Consider the following 12,541-nt stretch of genomic DNA (forward strand, 5'->3'; position numbering starts at 1 on the left):
TAATTTTGATGTTTTATATTTAATTTATTAATTTTTTATTGATTATAATTGTTGTGATATGTTTAATATTTAATTTTTTAATTTTTGTTTTATTTATTGCATATTGACATTTTTATTTATTGAAATTATTAGGTTGATTGACAACTATAGATAAAAAATTTTGTGAAAAAAATCAACAAACATAATAGATACTGTCAAAATTTAGATAGAATTTATTATTTTTATTTATTATTATTATTTTTAAATTTTAATAATATATAACTCATCAATTCTATCAAATCAAGATGAATGTGAGTCATTCATGCAATGGATATCTAAAAATCAATCAATCAATCGAGAATAAATTATCTCCCTCTTTTGTCGCAAAAATGATAATCATAAAACAATAAACACAAGGAAAATATAGACAAAAGAAGGAAATTAATACTCATATATAATCAAACTATTCTAAATACAAGAGATAAAGAAATAAAGGTGCATCCAGACCAACAAAATACATGATAAACTAGGTCAATGACTTTAGTACAAAAAGACACTGATCCACAAAAAAAAAAAAAAAAAAAAACCCATAAAGCAACTAAAAATCTAAATCAAATAGAGATGGGAGTGTAGAACTAGAAGAACCCCGAGACATCAGCTATGAAGTAAGAGACAAGAGCTACCCCTTGAGACTCTTAAAATGAACATCCATATGCTTTGTGACCTCACAAAGGTGTGTGTCCATATGAGTGTTCCATGCATTTGTTCGCAAGTGGAGTTGGTCCATAGAGTCTATCACTCACAAAAGCCTAAGGTCGCTAAAAGTTGGGGCCTAGGGGCTAGAGGATGATCATGAAGAGCTTGCTCTCCATAGATTATTGCACCCTCTAGGTACGGGCTTTGTCACTCGACTCGATAAGTGGATCTTACCCCATTGCATGGATCTCCTTCTCTTGCACGACCTCTGGAGCAATTAGCCCGAAGACATGGCTCACATGTTTGGACCACGAACTGTCGCTAATGAGATCACGCAAGCTAGACATACCTCACTATTGATCAATCTCAAAATTGGTGTCATGTGGGAGATGATAAGGGCTAAAGGAAGGTTGTGAGGACAAGAAGACTCATAGTATGTGGCCATGATGTTAAGAATGACCTAAGCGATGTTGATCGGTTGCCCAAAGAGAATGACATGGATGTGGGCAACTAATAGCCTAATCTACGTTCAATGGAAGGAAAGAAAGCATAGGAGAAATATGTGGCGAGGACTAAAGTTGACTTGGTGAAGTCAACCAAGGAAATATAGGTATGGAGCAAATGAGGCTCACCTAGGAGCATAATGAGAATGGTGACAAGCTTAGAGTGAGTAAGGGCTTGAACCTCAACCAAAAAAAAATTGAGGTAGAGTCTCCAATAAGGCATGCATGTGAAGAACTTGACGAATAGAATAAAGGGTAACCAGAATGGTTTGGTTGTACATAGAGACTTGAAATGTAAGTCAAACCACATCAGAATGGATATTTGCATAGAACATGTAGACATAGTGAGGATGCACAACCCCATTAAGAGACGTGAGAGGCTCCCAACCTCTCTCATGGAAAATAATAGGAAGATCAGTATCTCGAAAAGCATTTAAGGTAATACCATACTTGATCTCAAGCCTATAAATAAAGAACTAAGCATTGTACCAGTCTTGAGGAGCCTAAAAAAAGAAACACTCAATTGGAGGATCATCTAAGTCAAAAGGACCTTGTATAGGGATGCTTATGATAGGCTCAGAGGATGAAGTCATAGGAGGTGGCTCCGATCCTTAGGCATCTATGACCTAAGATACTAGTCCTAAAGTGAAAAGTGGAAAGACATGGAAAACAAAAAGCTACTTGAAAACCGCAGGAAGAGGTTAAAAGGTAGTTAGAAACATTCTTACGGAATTGAAATGAATGAAAACTTACATGAAAAGCCTTTAGAACACAAAGAGGCCTAAAGACAGAGTATGAGCAATGACTTGAGATGAAGGAATATGAGAAATGGGGCATTAAAAGGTTATTGATAGTCGTTGGCATGAGTGGGAGCATTAGCAAAGCACCAGAACCTGGATTAGTCCTCAAGCGCTCAATGAGAATTATAAGCCCCTAAGAGCTCTTTGATACCTTTTTATCAAGTCCCAATTGTAGATGGAGCAGTCTTTTGAACATTTGAACCGTCTTTTCTAGTGAGGATAGCCTAAGATGATAAACCCTTAAGCCTAAGAAGGCCTTGAAAGATATGAGAGACCATCAATCACAACCTAGAGATCTAAGAATCCATAGAAAGTTAAGATTACTTTGAAAATTGTTGACATACTTTTCAAGAGAGGGGAGGGGAAAGGAGGAGTGTTTTTAAAATCTTAGAGCCTGTCGATAACTATTTTTGGAAATAGTTTTTTATTTTTAGGAACAAAAAAAAAAAAAAAAAAACACATTTCACACCAAAAAAACATAAAACTATTTTCTAATTTTAAAAATAAAAAAATAACATGTTTAAATAATATTTTTTAATTATTTTCACTTGTTTTTGGTTGTTAAAAAAATGTTTATAAATATAAAAAATAATTAAGCCACATGTAAAAATTATTTTTAAACATATTAAAAAACAAGGTGAAAATATCATAACTAGTCAAACAGATTTTTTTAAATCAGTTATAAAAACTGTTTTTGAAAACGGATAGATATTTGAAAACAATTACGAAGAGTGCTTAAGATATTATTTTTACTAGTGAAGTCGAAGCATAGCCAACGCACCTGTTTCTTGCTCTGCATGCGTGCCATGTACACGGAAACGAGTCAAAGCCACAGACCTACAAGTAACATCACATTTCACCTCCATGGCTCCACGCACTCGTCAGAAAACCCCTAGCCACTGTAAGCCGCCAACACAACCGTCTCTTTCCCTGGAAAAACCAATCCCCTTATAGCCATCATTTCCTCTCTTCTCCTCCAACCTCTCTCTGTCCCCACACCCACACATCAGAACAGCAGAAATCACAGATTCAGAATTGGGTTGACACCCCCACCACGTAATAGTCTCAGAGCCAACCATGCTCCCATAGGCAAACCCGCCAACCTCTCCAAAGACTACAAGCTCTCCTGGCTACAAGAGCTCAAACATGCATTCCAACCCCAACCATCCAACCAAAACTTGGACGCAGATGATGAAGAAGACAACAAATTCTTCCAGGAATTAGTTGACATGCGATGCGTGGATAATGTTAGGATGCTGATCGTGGACGCAGTGCAAACCGCCAAGGCTGGGCACTCGGGAATGCCTCTTGGCATGGCCAAAGTTGGGTATATTCTGTACAGGCATGTGATGAGGTACAACCCCAGAAATCCTAAATGGTTTAACAGGGACAGGTTTGTTTTGAGCGCTGGCCATGGATGCCTCCTCCAGTATATCTGTCTTCATCTTGCTGGATTTCAATCAGTTCAAGTATGTGGGCAATTTCCTTCTTCTATATCTAATTTTTCTGAGGAATTATTCTACCTCCTTGATTGCTTATAGAATTGGTGATTCCTATAATTGTATGATCCTTTTTTTTTCTCTGGACATTTTTTTTTTCTTTCAGCTGGAAGACCTGCAAAGGCTTTGCTTGGTAGTAGGACCCCAGGTCACCCTGAGAATGTGGTTACCGATGGCATTGAAGTCACTACAGGTACAAAAAGTAATGCTTGAAAAGCAATTAGGGAAATTTAGTGTCCTGATACATCTTTGAGAATATTATTTAATTGATTTCTAAAGTTGCTCTATATTTCACACATGTTTCCAATGACAGGCCCCTTGGGCAAGGTGTAGCTAACGCAGTTGGCCTTGCCCTGGCAGAAGCTCATTCTGCTGCTAGATTCAACAAACCCGATGCTGTCATTGTTGATCACAGGACGTAAGTGAACTGGCTAGTTTATCTGGATGGCTAGTAACTCGGTATATGTAAGTGGTAGTAATTTTCTGTGATGATGATGATTTGGGAATGTAGATTCTGCATCATGGGTGATGGATGTGTCATGGAAGGGATATCACATGAAGCTGCATCTTTGGCTGCACATTGGAAACTCAACAAGCTTACACTAATTTATGATGATAACCTTAATACCATTGATGGAGCCACCTCCCTAGCTTTTTCTGAAGATATATCGGCACGATTTAAGGCTCTTCGGTGGAACACAATCACAGTGGATGATACACACAATGACATGGAAGCCATCAAGAATGCCCTTCTCTCTGCTTTTAGGGAAACAGAGAAACCAACTTTCATAAGGGTTTGTGGGATTATCTGAAAATGAATTCTCTCCTTAGAGGCATATGTGCATATTTATTTACTTTTTTTTTCATTTTTCACAGGTGAAGACTGATAGGTAAATTGTCTGAAAAGAAAGGAATTTCCAAAGCTCATCATGGTACTTTTGATGAAAAGGATGTGAAGAAAATGAGACGGAAAGTTAGCTGGAGTGATCGAGAACCATTCCATGTCATTCCTATGATCTATAGGTTTTTTTAGTTGCGAAAATTATGAGTTTATTTAATTAATTCTTTTCAGCATTTTAATCTTTGAAAGAAACAGTCATGAGGCTTGTATTTAAATCTGCTGCAGGGAAATGCAGATACAAGCAGAGTATGGAATGGCATTCAAGGCTATGTTATTACCAGACCAAATATCCACAAGAGTTTGTAGAATTCAAGATTCTCCTTGATGGTGGTTTGCTTCCTGGCTGGGAAAGCTCATTACCGGTAATTGATCTGCAACTTTGAAGGAAATTTGTGTGTCTCAGAGTATACCAGGAGTGTTTATTGATCTTACCATCCATGTTCTCGATCACTTGTTGCACTTGCAAAGTAAGCAAACTTGAACACATTTTACTTGGAAGTGACTTATTGAAAATATGGATTCTGGTCATAATGGACCACATCAAGTAGACTCTAACAGGCAGAAGAACAGTGAAGTTGAATATTTCGAATTTTATGACATGTTCTTTCACTTTCTCATAATGCTTGAACATTAGTAATAATAAGGTCAAAAGTTATGATCTTAAAACTCAAGACAAATTCAAAAGGTTCATGCTATGCATCCTCAGAATAATAAATAAATTCAGTAGTGGAACTTTCATTATTCGATGGGGTTCATCTCATGATCATCTTGTCACATTTACATATGGATAGAATGAAGTCCAGATTAGAGTCCTTTCAAGTTTCATTACTCCTCCATGGAGTTTTCTTCACTTCCATCAAAGGTGCCTCATATTTAATGGTGTGGGTCTCAATCCGATGGGTTCTAATCTATCTTCACCATGTGATTTCAAGTCCGATTTCAGGTGATGTATCTTAGAAATCTTCTTATGTGAAGACAAGCAGTTTTCCATGTTAAGATAGTTGGAATATTTCTTAATTTATTTTCAGATACACTTACCAATTTTATGCTTCTAGTCAGCTGGATTTGTATAAGTATGAGCTATAGCAGTTCCTTTGCCCTTTCACATCTTTTGGAGGAACCTGTTGCAGTTCCTTTCCTTTTATACTTAGTAGGCCAATAGTATACAGGTTTTATTTGTGTAACAACTTCTATTATGATCTTAACAGAAGTTTCCTACATCGGATCCGGTGGATGCCACTCAAGGGTACTCTGAGAAGTGCTTAAGCCAGCTTGCTAAAGTGCTCCCGGGGTTGATCCGTGGAAGTGCAGACCTTGCAACCTCCAACAAAGCTTACCTCCACGGCCATGAAGACTTCAGCCAGCCTAACTCCCCATGGGGCTGCAACATTCGCTATGGGGTTAGAGAGCATGCAATGGCTGGAATTTCAAATGGTATTGCATTGCATGGAAGTGGCTTGATCCCATTTGCAGCCACTTTCCTCGTTTTCTCCGACTACATGAAGAACTCCATTAGACTTTCTGCTCTAAGCCATGCTGGGGTCATCTACATCATGACCCATGACTCTATTGGTCTGGGGGAAGATGGACCAACACACCAACCTGCAGTGGAACAGCTTGCTGGCCTACGGGCAGTGCCACAGCTCCTAGTTTTCCGGCCTGCAGATGGGAATGAGACTGCTGGAGCATACAAAGTGGCTGTTGCCAATCGCAATGTACCAAGCCTCATTGCATTATCAAGGCAAAAGGTGGCTGCAAATTTGGAAGGAACATCAAGAGCTTCAGTTGAAAGAGGTGGTTACATTGTGAGTGATAATTCTGAAGACAAGTTGCCAGACATAATACTGATTGGCACCGGATCAGAACTGTGCCTCTGCGATGAGGGTGCCAAAATGCTGAGACAAGAAGGGAGGACAGTGAGGGTGGTTTCCCTCGTCTGCTGGCGGCTCTTTGACATGCAGCCACAACAGTATAAGGAGTTTGTCTTGCCACCAAGCGTGTCAAAGCGGGTAAGCGTCGAGGCAGCCTCCCCCATCGGGTGGAGGGAATATGTGGGAGAGGAAGGAGTGGTGGTTGGGGTGGAGGAGTTTGGTGCCAGTGGGGCTTATTTGGATACTTTCAAGAAGTTTGGTTTCACTGAAGGGAACATAACAAGGATTGCAAAGTCATTGCTATCTCAATAAAAGTTATACAAACAAATTGTTCCAATATTGGCATTGTAATCAATCATGTTTACTTGGTCATCTGACGCTTAATTATTTCAAATCCTAACTCAAAGCCTTTATTTAGGAAGTTAGAAACCTTCAAAAATTGCCCACCACAAATCTGTATGTTTTGGGCTTTCTCCATGCTTTGCTCCAATCCACCTAAAACCGAGGAATGGCAGATTTCTTTCCTAGCATATAGCGGGTAGCTCAACCTTCTTGCCTCCATTTACGCATAAAGGGACCTGCCATTCTACCCTGACAAAAGAAGTGATCAACAATGGAGAGAGAACTAGCTAATGCCATGGCCATGATGAAGAGGACAAGTCCTCTGCTTCTGATCTCTATAATGGCGATTGTGGTGGCACATGAGGCCCCAGGGGAGGAAGTTCCGCTGTGTGCCAAGGACTGCATGCCGGTGTGTCTGAAAGTGGAAGGGGCAACCATTCATGCATGTGAGGAGAGCTGCCACGAGTACTGCAAACAGATTTCTGGGCGAGGAAGTAATGGTGGTGTCTCCATTTGGGTTGTCCCAACTTGAATATTGTCTATATCAACGGATTCTCTGTGTTTTTCATGTTCTGTGGTTGCCAGTTTCACAAGATTTTGCATTTTGATATGGGTCTCATTGTGAGCCAAGTATGGAGGCATCACGCTGATTTTAGGAAATTTTGACTCTGTAAAAATATATTTGGTCTGCAATCAAGGAATGTTGTAACTTGTAACTAATAACATTTGTATGGAAAATTGTAAGGTATTGAATCGATAGCTACTGAACTTGTAATTAGGTGTGTAAATAAAATCAATTCGATTGGTTTTTAGGCAAAAATCAATCTTACTTATATAGTTTGTAAGTTAAAAAGCCTATTTTTAATTTTTAATACCAATAAAGGATAAAAATATCGATTTTTATAGATACACCCGTAGTTGGATTTTCTGGATATATTGAGAAATATCAATGAAAACTTTAATAAAAAATATCAATAGACAAGAATTAATCAAAACCCCAAAAATGTGGAGAAAAATTCTAAGAAATGATAAAAAAAAAAAAAGGAATATTTAGTTTGAATATATTGAAAAATATAAAAGATATGATGATATGTATGTATAAATATTTTTTTGTATTTTAAAATATTGATAATTTAATTTATAAATTTACATTTATTTTGTATTTAGTTATTATACAAAAGATATATTAAAATAATTAAAATTGAATTATTAGAATAATTTTATTTTAATTAATTTATAATACACACATAAAAGATATATAGTAATATATATTGTTGTATGTGTGCTTAGTAAAATGTAGGAGATGTGGTACAATGGTAAAAGGGCTCACATCTTACAAGAGAGGACCAGGTTCAATCCTATTACAATATTTAAAGAAATTAATAGGTCTAACATTGGATGTAAATATACAAAAGAATGAGACCAAGTACGAGTGATCATATTTTTCCATAGGTATATAGAAAAATATTGATTCGGTAATATATATATGTTGTATCACAGGGTATTTGGTTTGCATAAAGAATAAAAAATAGAATAGAAAATATATTATATTTTAATATTTGATATTTGTTTTAAATAAAATTATATGAGGGTATTTGATATTTATCATTTTTGAAAATTGTTTAATAATTTATTATTTAGTAAGTAATTTTTGTTTCTTACTTAATAATGTTCATTATAAAAAGATTTAAAACTTATAAATAAAAAAAATTATATATATATATTTGTTTATTTCAAAGGGAGTTATCATTGATACACAGTGATGTTTTAAAATTTTAATTTTAATATATTACTTTTTATAAAAACTTTTGTTTTTCTCTATTTTATGTTTACATGTCCTACTACAAATAAGAAAAATAACTTTTCCACTTTCTAATGAGAATTTCTATATATATATATATATAACATAAATAAAATAAGTAGAAACTCTTATTTGAAGCTGTTGAATTTACAAATAATTTATGGAAGGTTGGAAAAGGAGTTGGGAGAGAATTGGCTTTTTCTTAGACAAATTAAGCTATTGTAGACTAGAATGATAAGTTTCATAATTTTAGAAAGTTCAGGGCATACCAAGGTTCCTCCTCGAGCTTGAGGTGCAAGACATGGGCTTTAATGAAGTCAGGTGCACCAAGGTTCCTCTTAGAGCCTAAGGCGCAAGGGACAAACTTTAGTGAAGTTAAACGCACCTTATCTTACATATATAATTTTATATAATATAATAAAATTTAATAATTATTTATTTGTTTTAAGCACATATATCATCGAATATTTTCCAAAATTTCAATCTAATCAACGAAAATATAAAAATAAAGAGCCCCAAGCGTAAAAACTAAGCATCATATCATGATTGCTAATACATATTCAAATCCAAAGTTTTCGAAACAAAACATTAAATTGTCAACGATTTTAACAAGCAAATATATGTCCTTTATCCACAATTCAAAAACACCATTTCAAAACATCATTAAAAAAAAAAATACTTGGATAACAAATTTGTCCACAATAATCAATCATTACTCATCCTCAAAATCCACAAAATTGTCATTATCATCATCATTATTTCCATCATTGCATTTGTAGCCTTTGCCATATTCCTTCTCTTCTAAATCAATCATTTCTTCATTCTCATCTATTAATGAAAGAGAAAACATAATTTTAAACCTTGAAGTTATTCCCCTTGGTGTTGGTATTTTGGTTGAGCTTGATCTAGCTCTAGTACCAAACTTAGCCTCCCCAACTCTAATAGTTTTACACACATCACCCATGTCAAATCATCATCCAAACATAAAATCATCTTGTGCACCACATAAGAATATCTCCATCTTTCATTCTTTCTATCAATCATTCATTGCTATCATTTATATCTTTCAAGGAAATTGAATCAATTGTGTCAAGTTTATCGTATTTTCTCTTCAAGGCCTAGTTATACTTAATGTACACCAAATCATTCAAGTGTTAATGATCTAACCTATTTTTCCTTTTGTTATGAATCTATAAAATTTATAAGCTCATAAATATATTTTAAAGTTTTAACTTTTAAGTTGCATTTAAGACTCTATTACTTGTAATTATTTTAGTTACTTACATTTTCAAATATATTCCAATTTTGTTTACAACCTGATGTACTAAATGTTAAGTTAAGGATTTTCATCACAAACCTTTGCAAATTTACAAATTGGGACCTGGAACCTTTAAGCAAACAATAATAGTGTTTCAAAATGAAGGCATTAGAACTATCTTTAGTTTTCACCTTCTACTCTATTGCTCATTTACTATTTGACCAATATAAACTTGTAAACGTCTTTCTCAAGTTGTTTTTTTGTTCATGCAATCGAGATAATGCGATGAAAATAGTTGCAAATCAATTCTTAGTAAGCTTAAGGAATTCCCTTTGTTTAGTAAATCGCCTCATGTTGAGTAGCCCCAAGTGATTATAAATATAGTCATTTAGTAATATAGCCTTCTTCAACATTAAGTCAAGGCAATGTTTGGCACATGGTGTCCAATACAAATGTGATTGCTTTAGTTTCAACAACCCTATGTAACATTGTACATAATAATTTATATAAGTTCTCAAGATAAAAATTCAAGTAGTATTTGTTACTTGTCATCATAGAATTTGAGTGATCATTTGTTAAAACTTGAGAAACATTTCCTTCACCAACTTGCTTTATCCATTTGTCAAGTAATTCAAACATTTTTTTTAATATCTTAATAGATTGCATAAACATAGTTCCTTTTGAATAATTAATAAAAAATTTAACTTAAGTTCTTTTTTTCCTACCGGTCCATTTATACGACATAATTGAACATCTAATTTTTTTTCATTCCATCATTTGATCTTTCTTCAAATCCTTTGTAAGAGTCAATCCTTTCTTGAGGTTAATAACTCTTACCTCATGAAGAGTTGGTTCTTTCTTTCTCTAATGTTTTTTCTTTTTTTTGGTAGGCATTATTAATGGCGGTTTGGTTCATATTTCCACTCTTTTTTTTATTATTATTATTTATTTATTTATTTATTTTGAACAACCACCTAGAGTGAAAAATGATCCATGAGACCTTTTTGTCTTGTTCCTTTTGAAAATGTATCATACCATTACTTCCTCCTTGATTACTACTTTCACTAGAAATATTAGTGACACTCATTCTATTATTAATATCCTCATCAAAATCTTCATCTTAGAAGTCAAACAAATCTTTATTCACATTTTGACTCTCCATATTTATTTGTTCATTTTTACTCTTTTTTACACTCACATTATATTTCATTTCTTCTCTAACATGTTATGAACATTTCCTACACTTTTTAACATTTTTATATCCACCAACAAGATGTTGTTTGCATCTTGTTTGCATCTTGTTTGCATCTTGTTTGCATCTATATCTCTCTTGTAGTTACCAAATCACAAAAAATATCTATGAAGGTGTTCAATTTTTTAATTTTTTTTTCATTTGATAAATAAACATATTTCCATTTGGGATATTTTCTTCCTCTTGTACTAAAGTTTACTTGAACTACATTCTCACTATCCATCCTTGTAAACAAATTACATATACTATAGTAAAATAATTACAATTAAATTAAGAAAATAAAAAAAATTTAAATAAACATGACATATTATATTAGACAATGTATATATATATATATATAAGAGTGTTTTATTTAACAAAGTCTTCATACCAAATTACCAATATTTATTTCCAAAAACATAAATAAATGCAAATGAGACAAGAATAAAGAAATAGAGAAATACTAAAGGCCCAAAAAGGTATATATATATTTTTCTATTTTTCTTTTACTTCTCTTTTTATTAGTTTTCACAACTACACAAGAGGCAAAATCTAAGCCAGGGTTTTTATTTTTTGGTTGGCATCAAAATGAGTGTTTAGGGGTTGAAACACAAGAACAACTCCAACATGAGATATGATACGTGATAAGATAACTTATCTCATTCTTAGCTAAAATCCAACCAATCAAATATAACATAAAAATATTTCTAAAATTATCCTAGTTTGTGTTAAGTGGAATCCAAACTCATATTTGAAATGACAAATTCAATATAAGAAATAAATTAATGTTTTTAAAAGGTGAGTAAACTTCTTTATAAACTTTCGATAAGACAATATCATGTTTTGGGTGTACCATACATAATGAAGGTGATGGGGAGGGAAGACCATCATCGCTAATGATATCACATGGAAGAGTACCTCCAATCTTTGAGGGGCAAGACAAGGAATGGTTTTCCTACCCATAGTAGCAATGGTATAAGTGGGTTGACTTGCCATGTGCCTAGACATGGGATGCTTGACATATCTCCTTATAAAACCAAGCTAAGCATACACTATCCTAATTGTAGCAATTGATAAGCTTAAAATTTAATAAAAATGAAATAAACATGCGATATTCGAAGTTACTATACTTGTTAGATAAACATCCTCCAATAAGTTACAATATATATGCTCTAGCATAATGTTGAATAACAACATTATAAACATCAAGGGGTAGAATGAAAACTACATAGATAACCATGTCATTTTAAGTTATGATTTGTCTTATCATCCTCTCTAGGTATGTATCCTACAAAGACCCATATAACTTTGTCATTGCTACAATGCCAAACTAGTAAAAGGAAGCCTATCAACTAGTAATTTGAGGGTAATGGCAAAATCTTGCAAAGTGATTATTATGTGCCATCTTTCAACCAAAAACTCACATAGCTTTTGTCATTGCTACAATGTCAAACTAGTAAAGGAAGCCTATTGACTAGTAATTTGAGTATAATGGCAAAATCTTGCAAAGTGATTATTATCTCGTCATGTAGCATATGGAATGTGGAATATAGTTAGGTGTCATCTTTCAACCGAGGTAGTGGTCAAGTGCTAGTCTAATGTAACAAACCTAAGTGCATTATGTTGTAAAAACTCAAAGTTACAACTATGGAATGATATA

At 34.1% G+C, this 12,541-nt stretch overlaps 1 protein-coding gene and 1 pseudogene across 1 annotated transcript; both read left to right on the forward strand.

Moving 5' to 3' along the window:
- Positions 1–1,840: 1,840 nt before the first annotated feature.
- Positions 1,841–6,621, forward strand: LOC100246081 (transketolase, chloroplastic-like; annotated as a pseudogene).
- A 115-nt stretch (positions 6,622–6,736) lies between these two features.
- On the forward strand, positions 6,737–7,246 carry LOC132254879 (uncharacterized LOC116803646). Its single transcript, XM_059741812.1, has one exon. It carries the CDS (start codon positions 6,863–6,865, stop codon positions 7,121–7,123), a length of 261 nt encoding a protein of 86 aa, XP_059597795.1. The 5' UTR covers positions 6,737–6,862; the 3' UTR covers positions 7,124–7,246.
- Positions 7,247–12,541: the final 5,295 nt, after the last annotated feature.

Source organism: Vitis vinifera, chromosome 13 (genome assembly GCF_030704535.1).
Source record: "Vitis vinifera cultivar Pinot Noir 40024 chromosome 13, ASM3070453v1".
Taxonomy (NCBI): Eukaryota; Viridiplantae; Streptophyta; class Magnoliopsida; order Vitales; family Vitaceae; genus Vitis; species Vitis vinifera.

What these genes read in the sequence shown, in the direction of transcription:
- LOC132254879 (XM_059741812.1), top strand. Translation starts at nt 6,863, where the DNA reads ATGGAGAGAGAACTAGCTAATGCCATGGCCATGATGAAGAGGACAAGT.